At 39.7% G+C, this 17,625-nt stretch overlaps 1 protein-coding gene across 3 annotated transcripts; it reads left to right on the top strand.

Moving 5' to 3' along the window:
• Positions 1-347: 347 nt before the first annotated feature.
• Positions 348-12,671, top strand: tlr1 (toll-like receptor 1). 3 transcript variants are annotated; one of them, XM_024805416.2, is made up of 2 exons: positions 348-583; positions 9,271-12,671. In XM_024805416.2, the coding sequence occupies exon 2, from the start codon at positions 9,277-9,279 to the stop codon at positions 11,728-11,730; it is 2,454 nt and encodes an 817-aa protein (XP_024661184.2). In that variant the 5' UTR covers positions 348-583; positions 9,271-9,276; the 3' UTR covers positions 11,731-12,671. The 3 variants fall into 3 exon arrangements, with proteins under 3 accessions (XP_024661184.2, XP_076729673.1, XP_076729670.1); XM_076873558.1 differs by lacking the exon at positions 348-583 and adding an exon at positions 3,397-3,583; XM_076873555.1 differs by lacking the exon at positions 348-583 and adding an exon at positions 4,134-4,675.
• Positions 12,672-17,625: the final 4,954 nt, after the last annotated feature.

The raw sequence follows: 17,625 nt of genomic DNA, 5'->3' as shown, positions 1-17,625 counted from the left end.
CAGTATACTCATGGCATTGCTTAGTAAAGGCCCATTTCATTGATTTTTAGAATATTTTAAAATCAGTTCATGTTTCTCAAACTACAGACCAACGTCTTTTAGGGTGCCAAAACAAAAAACAAAACAAAATCTGAAGTATTAGTTTGCTTAAAACAATAACGTAAACTAAATCCAAGGAACTGATTTCATTACTTTCACTAGCTCCGCTTATTTATACATTTTTATCACAGTTTACTTCTATAAAATACACTGTTACATAAAAAGGGAAGTGAAAAGAGGATGTTGAAGTGAGAAAAGCATAAGTAGTCTGGGAATTGCTTTCATTTCTATGCCTGTTTCCGCTCAGCTTCATGTTGTTTTTACTGTAACTTAAAAACTATTAGCAACTACTGCTGGAGCAGTGCTAACGCATGACTTTTGGTCACATTTAATCCAAATTTTATTTGGTGGTATACCTTTCTCGATCAGTCAGTTTTGTCTTACTGATTTCCTTTTTTCCCCATATCCAGAGATTTGGAACCACTGTGACTCTGATGATTTTGTACGTGAGACTTAAAAACGTGACCATCAGACCACAATAAAGGTTAGTGCTCTTTTTTTTATCCGTCTATGAACTAAATGGTGTTTTCCAGAGTGGTTTTTTTATTGTGGTTTTGGATTTTTTTATTTTATTTTAATATCTAGATTACATGAGTCAAGAAAAACACTTAATTGAAAGTAATCTAAAATATGACGATGTCAAATGTCTGCTTTTAAAGTTTTGGTGGGATTTATGAATGCATAAATAATCATAAACTCATACCATGATATGAAATGGCAGTATTTTATATTTATGACAGTATTAACATTCCCTTTTTGCTCACACTGTTTTTTGATATTTAGAAAAAGCAGCTTTTCTAAATGTCTATTTGCTTTCTTTGTTGTCCCCAACAATATATATATATATATATATATATATATATATATATATATATATATATATATATATATATAAAGTTTCCAACAAAACTGACACCAAGAAAACCACGGGAATTAAAGAAAACAGAGCAACAATTCCATGATAAGCACACAGCAAGCCACATTCACAAAGGAAAAACTCACTTCCAGAAAAAACGGTAAACCAAACCAATTAGAATTTAACCAGTTCAAAAAAATTAAAAGTAAGTCTGATCTTAAAGAAAGTAACCAGTGTTGTTCCAGGTAAGTTCCTTTCAAAATGATGTTTTCACATCACTCTGGCCTGTTCCTTAAATTTCTTTCATCTTTCTGCTCAGCCAAATTTCTTTTTAGCCTTGATGCTTTTAATACACGTCTGGCATATTTTTAGTATACTGACTAAAATCAAAAAGTGTTACATAAACTATTTTTTTTTAAACCCATAAAACCCAGTAATATTCTAGCAGCAGAAAAATAGCGCACAATAACTGAAATTTACCGTGTTTACATTTGTCATCATGTAAAAACACAGAAATTGTCTATAATTAAAATACACAAAAAAGTCCATTTTTTTTTTTTACGTTGTATTACATTAAAATACAGTTCTTTTAGGTGTAAATGGAAATTAAACAATATTAGAAATATACAGAAAATGTTATTGTAATTACATTACAGATCTTATCAAGTGCATACTGATGGATGTGAATATTGAAAGAGTTTAGCTAAATAAAACACTAAATTTACTTTGTGTAATAATTTCATAATACTGCTGTAATGCACTAATACAGAAAACTCCTAACAATTTGTAAAAGTAAATGTAGTGGGTTAGATGTGGTGGATGTTGGTTCAAACATGCTTTCTGTGAATGCAGCATGAACATTAACCTCTCCCTTAGCTGTTAATCAGATGTTGGTTATAAGGAACAACTGTAGTCTACTCCTGAGCTCTGGCAGTTTGCACTAATTTCTGTTCAAGGTGGCAAAGATCACAGCCTGTTAAGTATTGCAGACCGCATTCATTTCCCCTGGCAACTGGTTAATATAGAATAGAATAGAATAGAATAGAATAGAATAGAATAGAATAATCCTTTAATTGTCCCACAAGGGGAAATTTGGTTGTAACAGCAGCCAAAAAGACACATATACAAACAAACAGTACACAGGACACGGAACAGAAACATACACAATTTTTCTTACATTAAGGACAATGGTTACTATAAACAGAGTACTGTACAGTTATTAAATTAAATAAAAATAACTACAGGTAAGAGGCAAACCAGGTTGTAGTGCGAATCGGTTAATTAACTTATTGCAGTTACAGCGCAGATGTAAACATCTATGTTTTTTGGGAGCAGTTCTGATTGTACAGTACAGTTCTGATTGTACAGTCTGACAGCTGCAGGGAGGAATATAATAATAATACTATAATAATAATATGTATAACTATTAAAGGGTAAGTAGGATCCTCATGGGTTATCTATCGTAGGGTGGACACTGGATGATTGTTTTCCCTCTCTTGTTACAGGCCTACACACTGCTGCTGTCTTGTTGTAGCCTTGTTGTTGCTTTGCTGTTATTTATGGACTGGCATTGACTGGTTCATTGTTTTATGGTGTTTTCATCTTAACTGTTTGTTATATTGTAATTGTGCTTTTAAAAGGAGTTGTATTTTAGAGTGTGTGCATTTGTTCTTGTCTCCTTATATTTTATTTCCTGAGTTGTTTGCTGTTTTGTATGCCACAACTTCTAGGTTCTTTTTGATTTTGCTTTAGTGGCGGCACAGTCGCTTGTTGTGGGGGCTAGGCACGTGTGGTAAAATTCTCTCAGATGCATGTGAATGTACACACCGGGAAATGGGTATAACGCACCATTTAACAGTTTGGTAATGCCAGCCCTGCAACCTAGTTCTTTTTTTTGCAGCTCTGTGCTTTTAGTTTTTTTTTTCTTAAAAGCTTTGCATGTGGTAGAGGGGATACCAGGGGAGAGGCTATTGCATGAGGGAAGCAGGACAGGACAGGACTGAGCCTTAGGACCTATCTCTTTGTGCAAAAAGGTACAGAATAAATGCTGGCAGCCTTTTAGTGGGACTCGTGCTCACAGTACCGCACTGTGAAAATCATCTGACATTCTCCAAAGAATATCAGAACCAGACTAGCATCCAGTTCTCCTTAAAGATGAGAAAATGTTCTCATTTCAGGGAAGATGGCTGCTGAAAGTGTTCTTCTCTATATCATCTTGTGCTAGGATTTATCTTCAAGAAGCATCATTTGAATTAAATACAAAAAACAAACAAAAAAATAATTTGTAGTTAGTAAGTAAACATTGACTTTAATTATGTAACCCTGGTAAGATTTACAGCAATCAGAAGTACAGGGTTCTTTGAATGCATCGTAGTTCTTGTTTGATAGTTTAATTTCCGGGCTTGCCCTGAAGGCATCATCTGCAGCTCGGTGCGCGTGAAGGTGTGGTGTAGGGGGGAAAGGACGGCAAGGAAAAACTCCATGCTGCCGCGAGCACGGTTTTTCCCAGTTGAAAGAGAGAAAAGAGATTCTATTAACATTTGTGAGAGCGCTGTCGTTAGCGGTGAACCACAGACGGGTACCTACCTCAAAGGAGTCGGAGTGTTTTGAACTTTTTGAACTATTCTGGTGAGTTAGCCTAGCTCACTTAGCACCGCTATCCGATTGTTAAGTGATGACGTGAGGAATCCTACTTCCGGGCCTAAAGTAGTCTGCGTTTAATATGGCTTTTGTGTTGTTAACATGTTTAATGTTATGTATTTTCTTCTATTTAATCTCAAAAAGCTCCTAAAACAGTCAGTGATCACTGTTGACCTCCCTCTGCTTTTATTACCGCTAATCATTTATTTAAGCTCAGTTTTTAAAACCTTACGATGTAACTACAGCTAGGGCTGCTCGATTATGGCAAAAATGATAATCACGATTATTTTCACTGAAATTGAGATCTCGATTATTTGACGATATTTATTTAACTCTTTAAGACCTACCATAGAACCAAGTCCGCCAGAGCTTATATTATATTTTTACATGTTGTAGTGCCATTTGTGGGAGCATTTCAAGTTGCTATACAACTATTATAGCCCATATTTTAATAATATGTATGCATTAAGTCCCTAGTAACTACATTAATTGCAAAAAAGTGCAATAAACTACAAAAAAAATTTTTTGTTTTTTTTGCATATATTTCTACTTGGAGAAATTTAAGAGGCTTATCCTTCAAAACTTTAAATACAAAAAAGTTGCAAAAAATAGTTTACAACAGGAAATTTATTTTGAGTGTCTTCATAGTTTTATTTTGGAGATACATCAATTTTTATATACTGCAGGAAAAACGAAAAAACAATCCTATGATGCAAATTTGCAAAGAAAACAGCATCAAAATAAACTATTTCCAGCAGTGCAATTCAAGTTCTAAGCATCCCAGAAACTATTCAGAAAAGTCAAACATGACCAGTATAGGCTTTTAAGGCCTACAAGTAAAAAAACTACAATTTCCGCGAAAATGACGTCACTTCCGGTTTCGGGCAGGAAATGGCGGACATGTGACAGTTCGCGCTGACGTCTGTTTAACTGTGGGAAGTGTTACGAACAGCTGATCGGATCGGCAAAGCCTGTTTCTGGAATATTATGTTTTTGTTCCTGCAAGCGCTTTTTATGCAGTTTTTGCAAAGCTTTATGTGGAAGGAAACCGTGACCGAGGACAAACTGATGGCATCAGATGTAAGTACAACTCCTCCGGTTTCATATGCAAAACAAATTATTGCGCTAGCTTACACGGTCCAGGTTCTACAGGGATTTAAAAATAGTTATGCAAAACGGAGCGTGCTGCTCTGACCGGATCTAAAGGGTTAACAATGACTTTAAAAAATAATATAAAATAGTGTGCAACACCACTGAAGTTTTTTTTACCTCTCTTTTCAACCAACGGCAGTCACTCTCCTCTCCAAATAACTTCTGCTTAGCTTTCCGAGCTTCCCTTGGGTCCTCTTAATCAGCGGTCTCCAACCTTTTTTGCGCCACGGACGGTTTATGCCCGACAATATTTTCACGGACCGGCCTTTAAGGTGTCGCGGATAAATGAGGGAGGGGCCAATAATCGGCTCAGTCATTTTTAATGATCGTTGAAAGCCCAGATCGTAATCGTGATTAAAATTCGATTAATTGAGCAGCCCTAACTACAGCCCATCCCATGCAGCAGTATATGAATGACTAGGTTCAAGGTTCAAGGTTCTTTATTTGTCACATGCATAGTTATACAAGTATAACACACAGTGAAATGTAGCCTGACACGCTCCTCGACATGTGCAAAAAAAATTGGGGGGGGGGTGTAGAGGAAGAACATTATATATATATATATAGTATATAGTATATACATTGGGTGAATGTGCAGTAGTAGCAGCAAGCAGGTGAATTCTGTACATTAATATGAATAGACATCTGACTATTTTACAGGATAGACAATATAAACATATTTAAAATTAAAGGAATTGAAATGTACATTGTGCCTTGGTTTAGTGTCTGGAAGAGTCCTGACTCAGTCAATTATAGATGATGTGAGAGGGCGGGTGTGTGTGTTTAGGGCACGGATGGCTTGGGGATAGAAGCTCCTCTTGAGTCTCTCTGTCCTTGCCCGGAAGATGCGGAACCTTCTACCAGATTGCAGAAGTTGGAACAGTTTGTTGCCAGGATGGGACGGGTCCTTCAGTATCTGCGCTGCTCTAGTCCGGCATCTCCTGGTGTAGGTGTCCTGAAGCGGGGGGAGAGCAATCCTGCAGCAGCGTTCTGCTGTACGGATCACTCTCTGGAGAGCTTTTTGGTCCTTCACACAGCTGTTCCCAAACCACGATGTCATGTTCTGTGTGAGGATGCTCTCCACAGCGCCTGTATAGAAAATCCTGAGGATCTTTGGAGAGACCCTGAACTTCCTCAGTTGTCGTAGGTGATACAGGCGCTGCCTAGCCTTTTTGGTCTGGACCTGAATGTGGGCAGCCCATGTCAGGTCTGAGGAGATGTGGACTAACCTCGTATTGTGGATGGATTATCTCAGTTGTTCTCCTGGCTGAAGTTTGGTCATTTTACAGCATCCTGCCATGCGATTACATTTGTTCCTGACCACCGAGAACACTCACGTTAACTTTTATCGAGTGGAAAAAAGGTTAGCTTGTTTATATTATGCTAACATAGCTGTGTCGCTAGCGGTCACGTAGCACATCATTATATACCAGCTAGCCCAACTTCAGTAACCCTACAAACGTCACTGCTGTTTAGTTTTCTGTCTTCATTTATGCTGGAAGTGATAACAGAGCTGTACGTTTTAATTTGTTTCCAAAACCCCGCAGTCAGGACATGCTATATTGTATTTAGATAGAAGCTAGCGAGCTAACTCCCTGCTAACTTCTAACTCCGTTAAATGTCATAAATTCCGTTTTCATGGATGCCTAGATGTTAAACTCAATTGTTACACCTGGTAGAGCAGAACGCTGATCATTTTATTAAAGATGAAAGACTTTAGACAGTTTTTCAACTCTCAGTAATGCCATAGTGATCATTTGATATATGGACCTACAGCGGAGTTTAGACCCAGACACGGCTAGTGACGTCAGACTGAAGAACCGGATTGCAGTTCAATGCACTGAAAAAAATAACTAACCAGTCAGAATAGTAGTAAATGTGTTTAATGATGTTTAAGATGTGTTTTTATAGTATTGTGACGTTGTGACAGTTTTGTTTATTATGAGTGTCTAGTGTTTTTCTTTTCTTGGGCCTGCTAGTTCAGCCGCGGCCAGCTAAGTGGTTATGCGCAGTTCACGTGCAATAGCTGTGCTGTAGCTGTAACTGCGGGTGATGCACAGTAATACCGGTGTATTTACTTTTAAGGTGTCACAAGATGCAAATTTATTTTAATATTTAAAAAGAACCAAGGACATTAGGAACAAGGACATTTAAGGAATGTGGACATCTAACATTCTGCGTATTTGTGTGCAGACTGTTTTTTTTTTTTTTTTTTTTTTTTTTTTTTTTGGAGGTACAGTTCCATGTGTGCCGAGTGAGGAGCTGGTATCATGAGTCTAAGACACTGTTGCTGTTGTGGAGGCCTTCTGTGTGTCAGGACACCGACACGTTGATGCCTGCCGTACTAGGAGGGCGGTAGGGAAAAAAACAAAAGGAAGCCCACCTGAGAGATACCTTATCATTTTCTTTTGCTACTTTTTCCCCGCCTGAGATTCAGGTCGTTTTCAGTTCTTAACCCAGGACAGTGGGTAACTGAATAAACTGACACCATAAAGAACTGGACACTCACATGCTATTTTCTTTTCTTTTTCCTTTTCTTTGGGGTGTTGAAATATTGTTTCTTGTCTTACATCTATTTTGATTGTTTCAATTATTTTTGTGATGCATTTGAGATAGTTACTGCATTTGAAGTTATCCCTACATTGAGGATGAGTAAAGGGAACTGATCCAAAGGAAATATATATAAAGCAAACTTTGTTTCATAAACCTGTGGTTGTGCGTGTTATGTGGGTTGGAAGTCTTATTGCTCTTACAGAGTTGCTACCGCCAATCTCCTTCCCAAACCTAGATTCGGATATTGTAGACATTGCACTTGGGTGAGCAGTATAGATCATCTCTTTATAGATAGAGGGACACACGTCCAGGTTACAATTACATTGATACTGACATTAATATATTTTTTTTTGATATATCACCAAGCAAATCATTGAGAGTTTGCAAAGTTTTTGTAGAGTTATTCTTGCACTAGAGTAGTGTGTATGTAAAGAGTTTAGGTTAAGTGGAAAGTCTAAATTAATTATATTGTGTAACAGTGTGAGCAGCATTTGCATATGCATGTGTGATCTGTCATGAAGGATCGAGTGAGAGGCATAGAAATGCAGTACTTCAAATGAAAGTGAAACCTACAATTTAATTAGAATGTATGCAGAATATCCACGGGGAAAAAATAAAAACATCTGGAGAACAGGGAGCACATGAGTGGAGGTTAAAGAATGACCTGAACATGAACAAAGGAAATGATACAAAGGAAGCAAAACTAAATGCAAGACACAGGAGAGAAATGACTAACCCCCAAAAAACAAAAACAAAAAACTGGTAGAGAGAATCATTTGAAACAGGAATACACAGAGATTATAACAATACGTAATAATAATGATAACAATTAACACCAAAGGACCTCATGGAGAGTGAAAAACACTGAGGGAAGAACCTGAAGTCTATTATCAAGACGACATTAACTACAGTACTTGTCATATTTATCTGTAAAGTAACCCTGCATCATTCATCAGTCAGTTTTGTGTAATTTTATACTAAATGAATCAAAATTTGGATGTAGTTCTAGAATTAAATTAGAATTTAGCTGTAATATTTTTTAAATAAACATAGCTTATAAGTGATCAGTATCATAGCTTATCTCTCCTCCTCTCACACACTGAGCACCGACTCCCCACAGTTTCTTTTTCTTCAAAAACAGTTTCCCCACTGTGCAATACCAAATTCTATGTGCAATAACACTATTTATTACATATTACTTTTTAAAACTGGCTTGTATATTTGTATATAGTGCTGCAGAACTGTGCCACCACCCCACCCCACCCCCCACCAAGTGAGTAGGAGATGCTCTGTATCTCATTGTACAAATGTATAGAGACAATATAGGCATTCTGTTCTATTCTAGTCTCTTCTATAAATCATGTTAAGCTTGCAACTGTATTTTTACACTCTTTTTATGTGTAAAAATGAATACATTTTCTGTAAATGCATGTAAAAAAACATGTTTATTCATAAGTACACTTCTCTATTTATTTTTTATTAAATCAGATATGTTAATGCAGAGAATATTTCTTGTAATTTTACTGATATTTCATGTGTTTAAAATGACAGGAAAATGCTGTAAAATTTATATGAAAATTCTGAAATTACAGATTTTTCTAACAGTGCAAGTCTGACTTCAAATTAAAATGTTTTAATTTGAGACGTAACAATTATTTCTAACACTCTACTGAAGTTTCAGTTTCCAATTTTTGCATTATTCAGTTGATAAAAACCTAATTTGTACATTTATCAATTTGTCTACCCTAATTAAAAACTTAAACTGTTTAATTAAGGCATTGCACACTGAATCCTTTAAAATGATTACATCAAATCCACACCTCTCTACAGCAATTACTAAGCATTATAACCACCACAAAGAATTTATTGTAGGACTTTTGAACATTTCTTTTTGATGTATCCAACACTCTGACAACTGATGGTAAAAATAAATAATATTATGAAAGCTAATACCTATATCTTTTATTTAGGCAACAATGAGGGTCACAGCAGCCGTACTCTGGACAGCAGCCGTGTTGGTGGGACTTCAGAAGAGCACTTCATCACCTGACAACTTTGTAGACCGATCATCCCAAAACCTCTCCTCTGTCCCAACTGACCTGCCACAGACGACTGAGTTTTTAGACCTCTCTCGCAACTACATACGTCAGCTTCACAATGGAGACTTTCAAAAAACCACTCACCTCAGGTTCCTGAATGTGTCATGGAATAATTTGGAGGAGATCGATCCACAGACTTTTCTTAACACGCCTCTCCTGGAACATCTGGACCTGTCGCACAACAATCTCAAGAACCTCTCAAGTCAACAATACCTGCTACACACAGTGAACCTCCTGGTGCTAAACTTGGCCTTTAACAGATTTCTTACCATGACATTGGGGAGTGAGTTCAGCTCTCTTGTAAAACTGGAAAGATTAACAGTTGGAGCAAAAAACATCAGCGTGGGTGACTTCAAGAACATTGCTAAAATGAAACTACATACATTGACGTTATTACTAGAGGATGGACTTTATTATGAAGCAGGCAGCCTGGAGGATGTTCATGCTCAAAGGCTGCAGATAGCCTTTGGACATAATCAAAAAATTGACCGTAATCTGACTGCTGATGCTCTGTCTCTGTTTGCTGAAGTGGAGATGATGAATATGATAAATGGCTACAAAGACCTAAGTAAGCAGCTAAGAGAGACGGTGAAAATCCACACAACGAGTTTTTATCTCACCAACATAACAATTAAATGGCACGACTTAACTGAATATGTAAATGTGGCTCTAAATACAACTTTGAAACATCTTGATGCCTCTGATGTGCACATAATGCAGCCTCCTCGAGTTGAAACAGAAGTGATCAAAACATCACAGGTGATTTCTTTCACAGCCAGCCAGGCAGTGGTAACAAGTTTCTTCTTCTCACAGGAGGCTTTATACAACTTTTTCATCAGCATGCCAGTGGAGAGTGTTGCGATTACTGACACGCCAATAATACACATGACCTGTCCCAAGTCACAGAGTCCAATACGCCAGCTGGATTTTTCTAATTGTGCTATGTCTGATTCCATCTTCTCAAGTGTGGTGGATGATAAATTTGTAGAATGTCAGAACCTGCGTAACCTGAAGAACTTGACTCTGATAGGCAACAGTCTTAAAAAACTTGAGATACTGAGCCAACGTTTTCAATATATGTCGTCCCTGCAACATCTGGACCTCAGCGTCAACTCCATAGGGTATGACCAGTCATCACAGTGCATCTGGCCAGCAAGCATCACCAATATAAATCTGTCTTCTAATAGTTTGACTGAGTCAGTTTTTCAATGTCTACCAAATGGGACACAGATACTGGACCTCCAGAACAACCAGATTTCGGTGGTTCCGCAATCCATCTTTAAACTGAGAAACCTTTCAACTCTGAATCTAAATGCTAACCGGCTGCGGGACCTGCCAGGTTGTGGCACTTTCCCCACACTCCACAAGCTTCTGCTCAGGTCAAATTCTCTCCATGCCCCATCTGTGAACATATTGGAAAGCTGTCCCGAACTGCATATCCTAGATGTCAGTTTTAACCCCTTCACCTGTACCTGCACTCTCAGAGGTTTCATAAAGCTCGCTATCAATTCTGAAAAGAGCAACAGCCAATCAGGAATTAAGCTGCTGAATTGGCCACAGGGCTATTACTGCACATACCCCGAGGACGTTAGAAACTCAACTTTAAGAGACATCTCGATCCCAGAGGTCTCCTGCAGCATTGGCCTTCTAGTGGTTGCAATTTTGGTTCCAGCAGGGACACTGATTATTTCCATTGTGATTCTGTGTCACTGTTTGGATGTTCCCTGGTACACGGGCATGATCTGGCAGTGGACAAGAGCCAAACATCGTGCAAGACTGCAACAAGCTCGGCCCGAGGATCTGGTGGGTCTGGAGTTCCACGCGTTTGTGTCTTATAGCCAGCACGATGTTGACTGGGTGCGCAATTCCCTTCTTCCCAACCTCGAAGGCCCCGCAGGAGGGCTTAGAATCTGTCATCACGAGAAACATTTTGTGCCGGGAAAGACGATCATTGAGAACATCATCAGCTGTGTGGAGAAATGCAGGCGCTCTGTGTTTGTCCTCTCTGCTCACTTTGTCAAGAGCGAGTGGTGTCATTACGAGCTCTACTTCGCCACCCACCAACGTCTCACTCTGGGCTCAGACAGCATTGTGCTGGTACTGCTTGAGCCTCTGCCTCAATACCTAATCCCATCCAAGTACTACCAGCTGAAGTCCATGATGAACCGCCACACATATCTGGAGTGGCCTCAAGACAGGGCAAAACAAAGGTTATTCTGGGCTAACCTCAGAGCTGCCCTACAGACTGACCTGCCCAATGCTCCAGTCACACAAGTACAGGAGCATTGGGCAGAGGAAAGACTTGAAGAGAGACAGGGGTTAATAGGGTAAAAAGAGGCATCAAAAGCATTTGGATACACTGGAAATACATCGTAGCTACCCTGAATCTTTAAAGACATGGTCACCTAATACCCTATCTATTCCATCTATTCCTCTTATCCAATTCAGGTTTACCCTATATCCCAGCTGAAATAGGGTGAGATGCTGGGTACAAGTCACTAGCCTGTCACAGGACTAACACATAGAGATAGACAATCATTCATACTCATAAACACAATTTCGATTCACCATTTAACACCAATAACTGCTTGACTTTGGACTGTGAGAGGAAGCTGGAATACCCAGAGAGAACCTATGCAGACACAGGTAGAAAAAGTAAGCACCACACAGGAAGGCCCCAGTTAGATGGTTGATTTGAACCCAGAACCTTTCTGTGAGGCAACAGTGTTCACCACCATGCCACTCTTCTAGGTAGCATGAATTAAAAGAAGAAATAATAATATAAAAAATATAAAAAATTATAGTTTTTTTTTCTAGTCAATGAAGCTCTGACATGATATACATAAATTATGAAATGTTGATTGATTGATTTACTATTTTATTAGCATTCTATAAGTTATTTAAGTTAAAAACAGGCGATTCACAAAAATTGCGGAAAAATCTTCACCTGTAAACTGTAAATTGCGAATTTAACAACTATGTAGAACACAAGGGGAAATTACTTTACAAGGATATCCCTGACAAGTTGTCTGCCAATTGGAAAGCTGGTGGTTCGATGCTTGGCTGTCAAATTGTGCTTGTTTGGATTCAATAAATCATTGCCAATAAATCATGCCAAAGTATCATTCTGCAAGATACTGAACTGCAATGCATTCACTGGAGTGTGAGTGAATGTTAGATTATATGGATGCCTGCATGTGTTGTACTAAGTGCTTTGAGTGCTCAAGCAGAGTAGAAAATTGCTACATTAAAAACAGTTCGTTTAAATACTGGTACGTTGTAACTGATATCATTTTTTAAATAATGCACTCAGTATATTATTCTCTAGAATGTTCTTTATTAGTAAATATATGTTACACAATGAGAAGGAATTCAGCCGGGTCTAATGAGGTTAGGACATAAGTTGAGTCTGTATATATTGTATATGTTGATAAAATCATCTGTTGATTTGTGCTAATTTGGATTCAACAAATCAGTATCGACATTGCCAAAGATAAACATTATTTTTGTGGGTGTTTTTGGTAAAATTTTATTCCAGGTCTTTCTTCCAACTATTAAATGCAACTATACTAGAGCCTGTTGTTCTACAAATTACAATAACCTTTTTCTTTTTTCATATAAAAATTTCAGTTGTGACACATTTCAAATGATATAGCTATTGTATTAAAATATGTGCAAAGTGACTGGGGTAATGTTTGATGTTGTGAAAGTTGGCCTACAGGCTTCTGTTGTTATTAAAGTGTAAAACTGTGAAGTATTGAAAATTTATCTTGTGTGATGGTGCTATTAAACTGGTCGTCCAGGGAGTAATAAAAACAGATTTTAATGTTGAAGAAAGAGTTATTATCAGGGTCAGTGTCATTTTGCAGTTCCTGCTGTGCAGTGAATTTGAAACGAATCAGTTCCAGACCATGTGTGTGAAATATCAGCTGCCATGGAAGAGTCATGAAGAATCATGCATCTTCTGACAAAAAAAACCCCCTCAAGTTGAATGAGAAACTTTTGTTGTCAAAAATGGTAAGATAGCATGGTCATCATGATATATTAACCAGGGCAGGATGGCAGCACAAAGATGCAACAAAAATGACTCTTTTCTGGTACCAAGGTAAGTTGTTGAGGATATCCTTAACTTTTCAGTTGCTCAACGCTACTGTCAATTGCTGCTGGCCAGCGTCATTGAAACTTTCTTTGAAGTTCACATTAGACTTTAACACTTGAATGAATGAATAAACTCTAGTAGAATGTTAAAATGTAATCAGTTGGTTTACACGCTAGGTAGCCACCGGGAGTGAGCCGGTACATACCTGAGCGCCCGGCCCCAGACACCCAGAACCACCAATGCACCAATGTCTGAGGGCATCAGCCAACGACAGATAGTGTGGTGGGGGAGATAGGCCCCCACACCTGGGAGGGCCTGAGATGTTCCCAGAGAGGTGGAGTCTAAGACTTGACCTGACATATAGACACAGACAAACAGGCACACACAGACACAAGTGTACATTCCCACTCTCATGCGCACATATACAAATACTTGTCACTCGCCAAACGTGGAGACAAACATAAATGGACACTGTACACACACTCACAATCCCTAAACATACTCTATACCCTAGGTCCAGGCACCTTCACCCTCAGAGAGGTGATGGTACCTAGACCCAGGAGATGATACCCTGTTCCCTGGGGTGGAGACAAGCAGGCCGCCCCAGCAGCAGGGAGGCCCCACATCCAGACCCCAATCAGATGGCCAATTCCTCCGTACACCCCCTTCCCCGATGGTAAACAGAGAACGGGGTGTGAATAGAATAGAATAAACCTTTATTATCCCACGGATGAGAAATTTCGGTGTTACAGAACTCTTACAGCAAAGGACAATAAAATATAAAAGGAAGACACAAGGTGGTAAACAAACAAGCTGGTGAGTAAGATGACCAAAAGAATGTTAAGCTGCATTATAGAGTCTGACAGCTGCTGGTAAGAATGACTTGCGGTAGCGCTCCTTCCTACACTGTGGGTGTAAAACTCGACTGCTGAATGAGCTGCTCAGTGCTCATACAGTTTCATGCAGGGGGTGGGAGGTGTTGTCCATGATGGATATTAGCTTAGACAACATCCTCTCCTCCCCAACCTGCTCGATGGACTTCAGTGGACAGTCCAGGACAGAGCTGGCCCTCCTGACTAGTTTGTTGAGTTTCCCCCTGTCCCTCTCTGCCATTCCACCACTCATGCAGACCACAGCATAGAAAATAGCAGACACCACCACAGTGTCGGAAAATGTCCTCATGAGTGTCCTGTTCACCCTGAAGGATCTCACCCGCTGTAGCAGGTGGAGACGACTTAAACCCTTTTTGTAAAGTGCATTTGTGTTTGTGGACCAGTCCAGTTTGTAGTTGAGGTGAACACCCAGGTATTTGTACTCCTCCACCGTTTCAATGTCCAATTCCTGGATGTTCACTGGTGTAATAGGGGGTGGCTTCTTGCTGAAGTCAATCACCAGCTCCTTTGTCTTGCTGGCATTGATGCAAAGATCTGTTCTGTTCACACCAGTTGACGAAGTCATTGACGACCCCACTGTATTTCCCTCCGACACCTGACCCACAATGGCGGTGTCATCTGACAACTTCTGGAGATGGCAAGTGTCCGTGTTATAACTGTAGTCCGCAGTGTACAGGGTGAAGCGAAAAGGGGCGAGTACTGTTCCTTGTGGGGCCCCCGTGCTACAGACTACCACCTCAGAAACACAGTCCCGCAGCCTCACATACTGGGGTCTACTGGTGAGGTAGTCAATAATCCATGAGGACAGCTGATGGTCCACTCCAGCTCCCTGCATCTTCTCCCTTAGCACTGAGGGTTGGATTGTATTGAAGGCACTGGAGAAATCAAAAAACATGACTCAGTGTGCACCTGGTGCTCTCCAGATGAGAGAAGGCCCGATGCAGCAGGTACGTGACAGCGTCATCCGCCCCGATGTTCAGCTGGTAGGTAAACTGCAGCGAGTCTAGATCTCTCCCGACTAGTGGGCAAAGGTGGTGTAGAATGATACTCTCTGTTATATTCTCTCTTATAACTTAACTGGTAAGTAACGACGCCTTCTTTAGTTGTAGTAATTTACTTTAATAACCAGTCTAAGGAAAGGCGCAGGCATATCAATGCGCACATACACCACACTTTGTGTTCTCTACTTTGTAACAGAAAGTAGTACCACAAACTATAAACTGATTTTACTAAATACATAACAGTTCCTCCCATCCAACTTTGATGAACACAATAGGTACCAAACAATCAAAATATTTTCAGATAAATGCTGTAAACCAATAATTTAACTTGAACTGAAATATGACACCTACTCAGTGATTTACAACATGGAGGTAGGTTGTTTCCTCTTAAACATTTGAACTGCTTTCCTACAAAATTAACTTGAAACCTATAAGTTCAGTCTCTGAGGTGCTCTGCGATTTCTCTCAGGGTACCGTCTGCCTGTTTGGTCAGACTCCATAGTGCTCTGTGTGGGAAGTTCAGGTGTTTGAGCATTGGTAGTTTTACGTAAATCCTGAACCTCAGGTGGTGAAGCGAGGGCAAACTCTTCTGAATCTTGAGGTGTAGATGTGCTCTCAGGTTGCTGTGGAACCATGTGACTTTCCGCATCTACAATCTGATCAACATGTCTACGCCAGACTAAGTTGGCTCCAACATTTACAGTGTATGTCAGTGGTCTGGTCCGTGACAGAATCGTGCCAGGCTGCCATTTCTGACTTGGGTCTCTGTAGTCCCTGGCGAGAACTTTTTGTCCAACATTGAAGAATCTAGTTTTGTTTCTTGTTGCTTCCACCATGGAAGACTGTTTATCTTGGACATCCTTGCGAATGTCTGGTTTCAGCAAATCTAGACGTGATCTCAGATTCCGTCCCATGAAGAGCATTGCAGGTGTGTGTCCAGTTGTTGCATGAGTGGCGTTCCTGTAAGCCAGTAAGAAATTGTCTATTTTCTGTTGTAGCGGCTTCCCCTCTGTGCGACTGGCTTTCATTGACCGCTTGAAGGACTGTTGAAAGGTTTGGTAGAAACTTGTGGTAATAATTAACTAAGCCCAAGAAAGAGCGTAGCTGACTCACATTTTTAGGTTCTGGTGCCTTCAGGACTGCTTCAACTTTGTCCTTGGTTTTGTGGAGCCCATGTCTGTCGATCTTGTGTCCACAATACTCAATGGCATCCTTAAAGAACTTACATTTGTTTTTGTTTGCTCTCAGTCCATATTTTTCTAGCCTGGCCAGGACTGCTGTTAGGTTAGCCAGATGAGTCTCCTCATCAACACCAGTGACGATTATGTCATCCAGAAAACACTGTGTTCCTGGAATGCCTTGTAGGACCTGATCCATGGCACGTTGCCATACTGCTGGTGCACTGGCGATACCAAATACCAGTCTGTTGTACTGATATAGGCCTTTGTGAGTGTTTATTACCAGATATTTCCTGGATGTCTCTTCTACTTCCATCTGGAGATAAGCCTGGGCAAGGTCAATTTTTGAAAAGTGTTTGCCACCTGCTACTGCTGTGAATATGTCTTCTATCCGTGGAAGTGGGTACTGATCTATGCGGAGAACTGGGTTCACTGAAACCTTAAAATCACCACAGATCCGCACACTGTCACTTGCTTTCTTGCTTACTGATACTATTGGTGTAGCCCAATCTGACCATTCCACCTTGGTAAGTATTCCTTGCTCTTCCAAGCGTTGGAGCTCTGCTTCAACTTTAGGGCGTAAAGCATAAGGTACAGGGCGTGCCTTGTGGAATCTTGGTTTTGCATTGTCCTCTAGTATGATCTGTGCTTTAATATTTTTCAGGGTGCCGATTCCATCTTTGAACACCTGGGCATGGTTATTAAGGATCTGTTTCAGTCTTTCATCTACAGAATTTGCACTCAGGCCTCGTTCTAGTCTCATTGACTTTATTTCTTTCCAGTTGAGGTGGATGTGTTTCAACCAGTCACGCCCAAATAATGGCACACCTCCATTTTTCAGAACATAAAGTTCCAGGTTGCATTTCTTTTTCTCATATTCCACTTTCACTTTTAGTTTTCCCAGAGGAGTTATTCTTTCACCTGTGTACGTTTTCAGTTTCACTGAGGTGTGCTTCAGTTTCAGATTAGGAATTTGTTTCTGTAATCTTCATATGAAATCAGTGAGAGAGCACACCCAGTGTCCAGTTCCATCTGTAACTCAATCCCTTGTATTT

Source organism: Maylandia zebra, linkage group LG2 (assembly GCF_041146795.1).
Source record: "Maylandia zebra isolate NMK-2024a linkage group LG2, Mzebra_GT3a, whole genome shotgun sequence".
Classification (NCBI taxonomy): Eukaryota; Metazoa; Chordata; class Actinopteri; order Cichliformes; family Cichlidae; genus Maylandia; species Maylandia zebra.
This window is presented reverse-complemented; position numbering and strand designations above follow the sequence as displayed.

Bases quoted from the DNA above. Each gene is read 5' to 3' on its own strand.
- tlr1 (XM_076873555.1), top strand. From the start codon at position 4,583: ATGTTTTTGTTCCTGCAAGCGCTTTTTATGCAGTTTTTGCAAAGCTTT. The intron at 4,676-9,270 runs GTAAGTACAACT...TCTTTTATTTAG, and splicing joins ACAAACTGATGGCATCAGAT to GCAACAATGAGGGTCACAGC.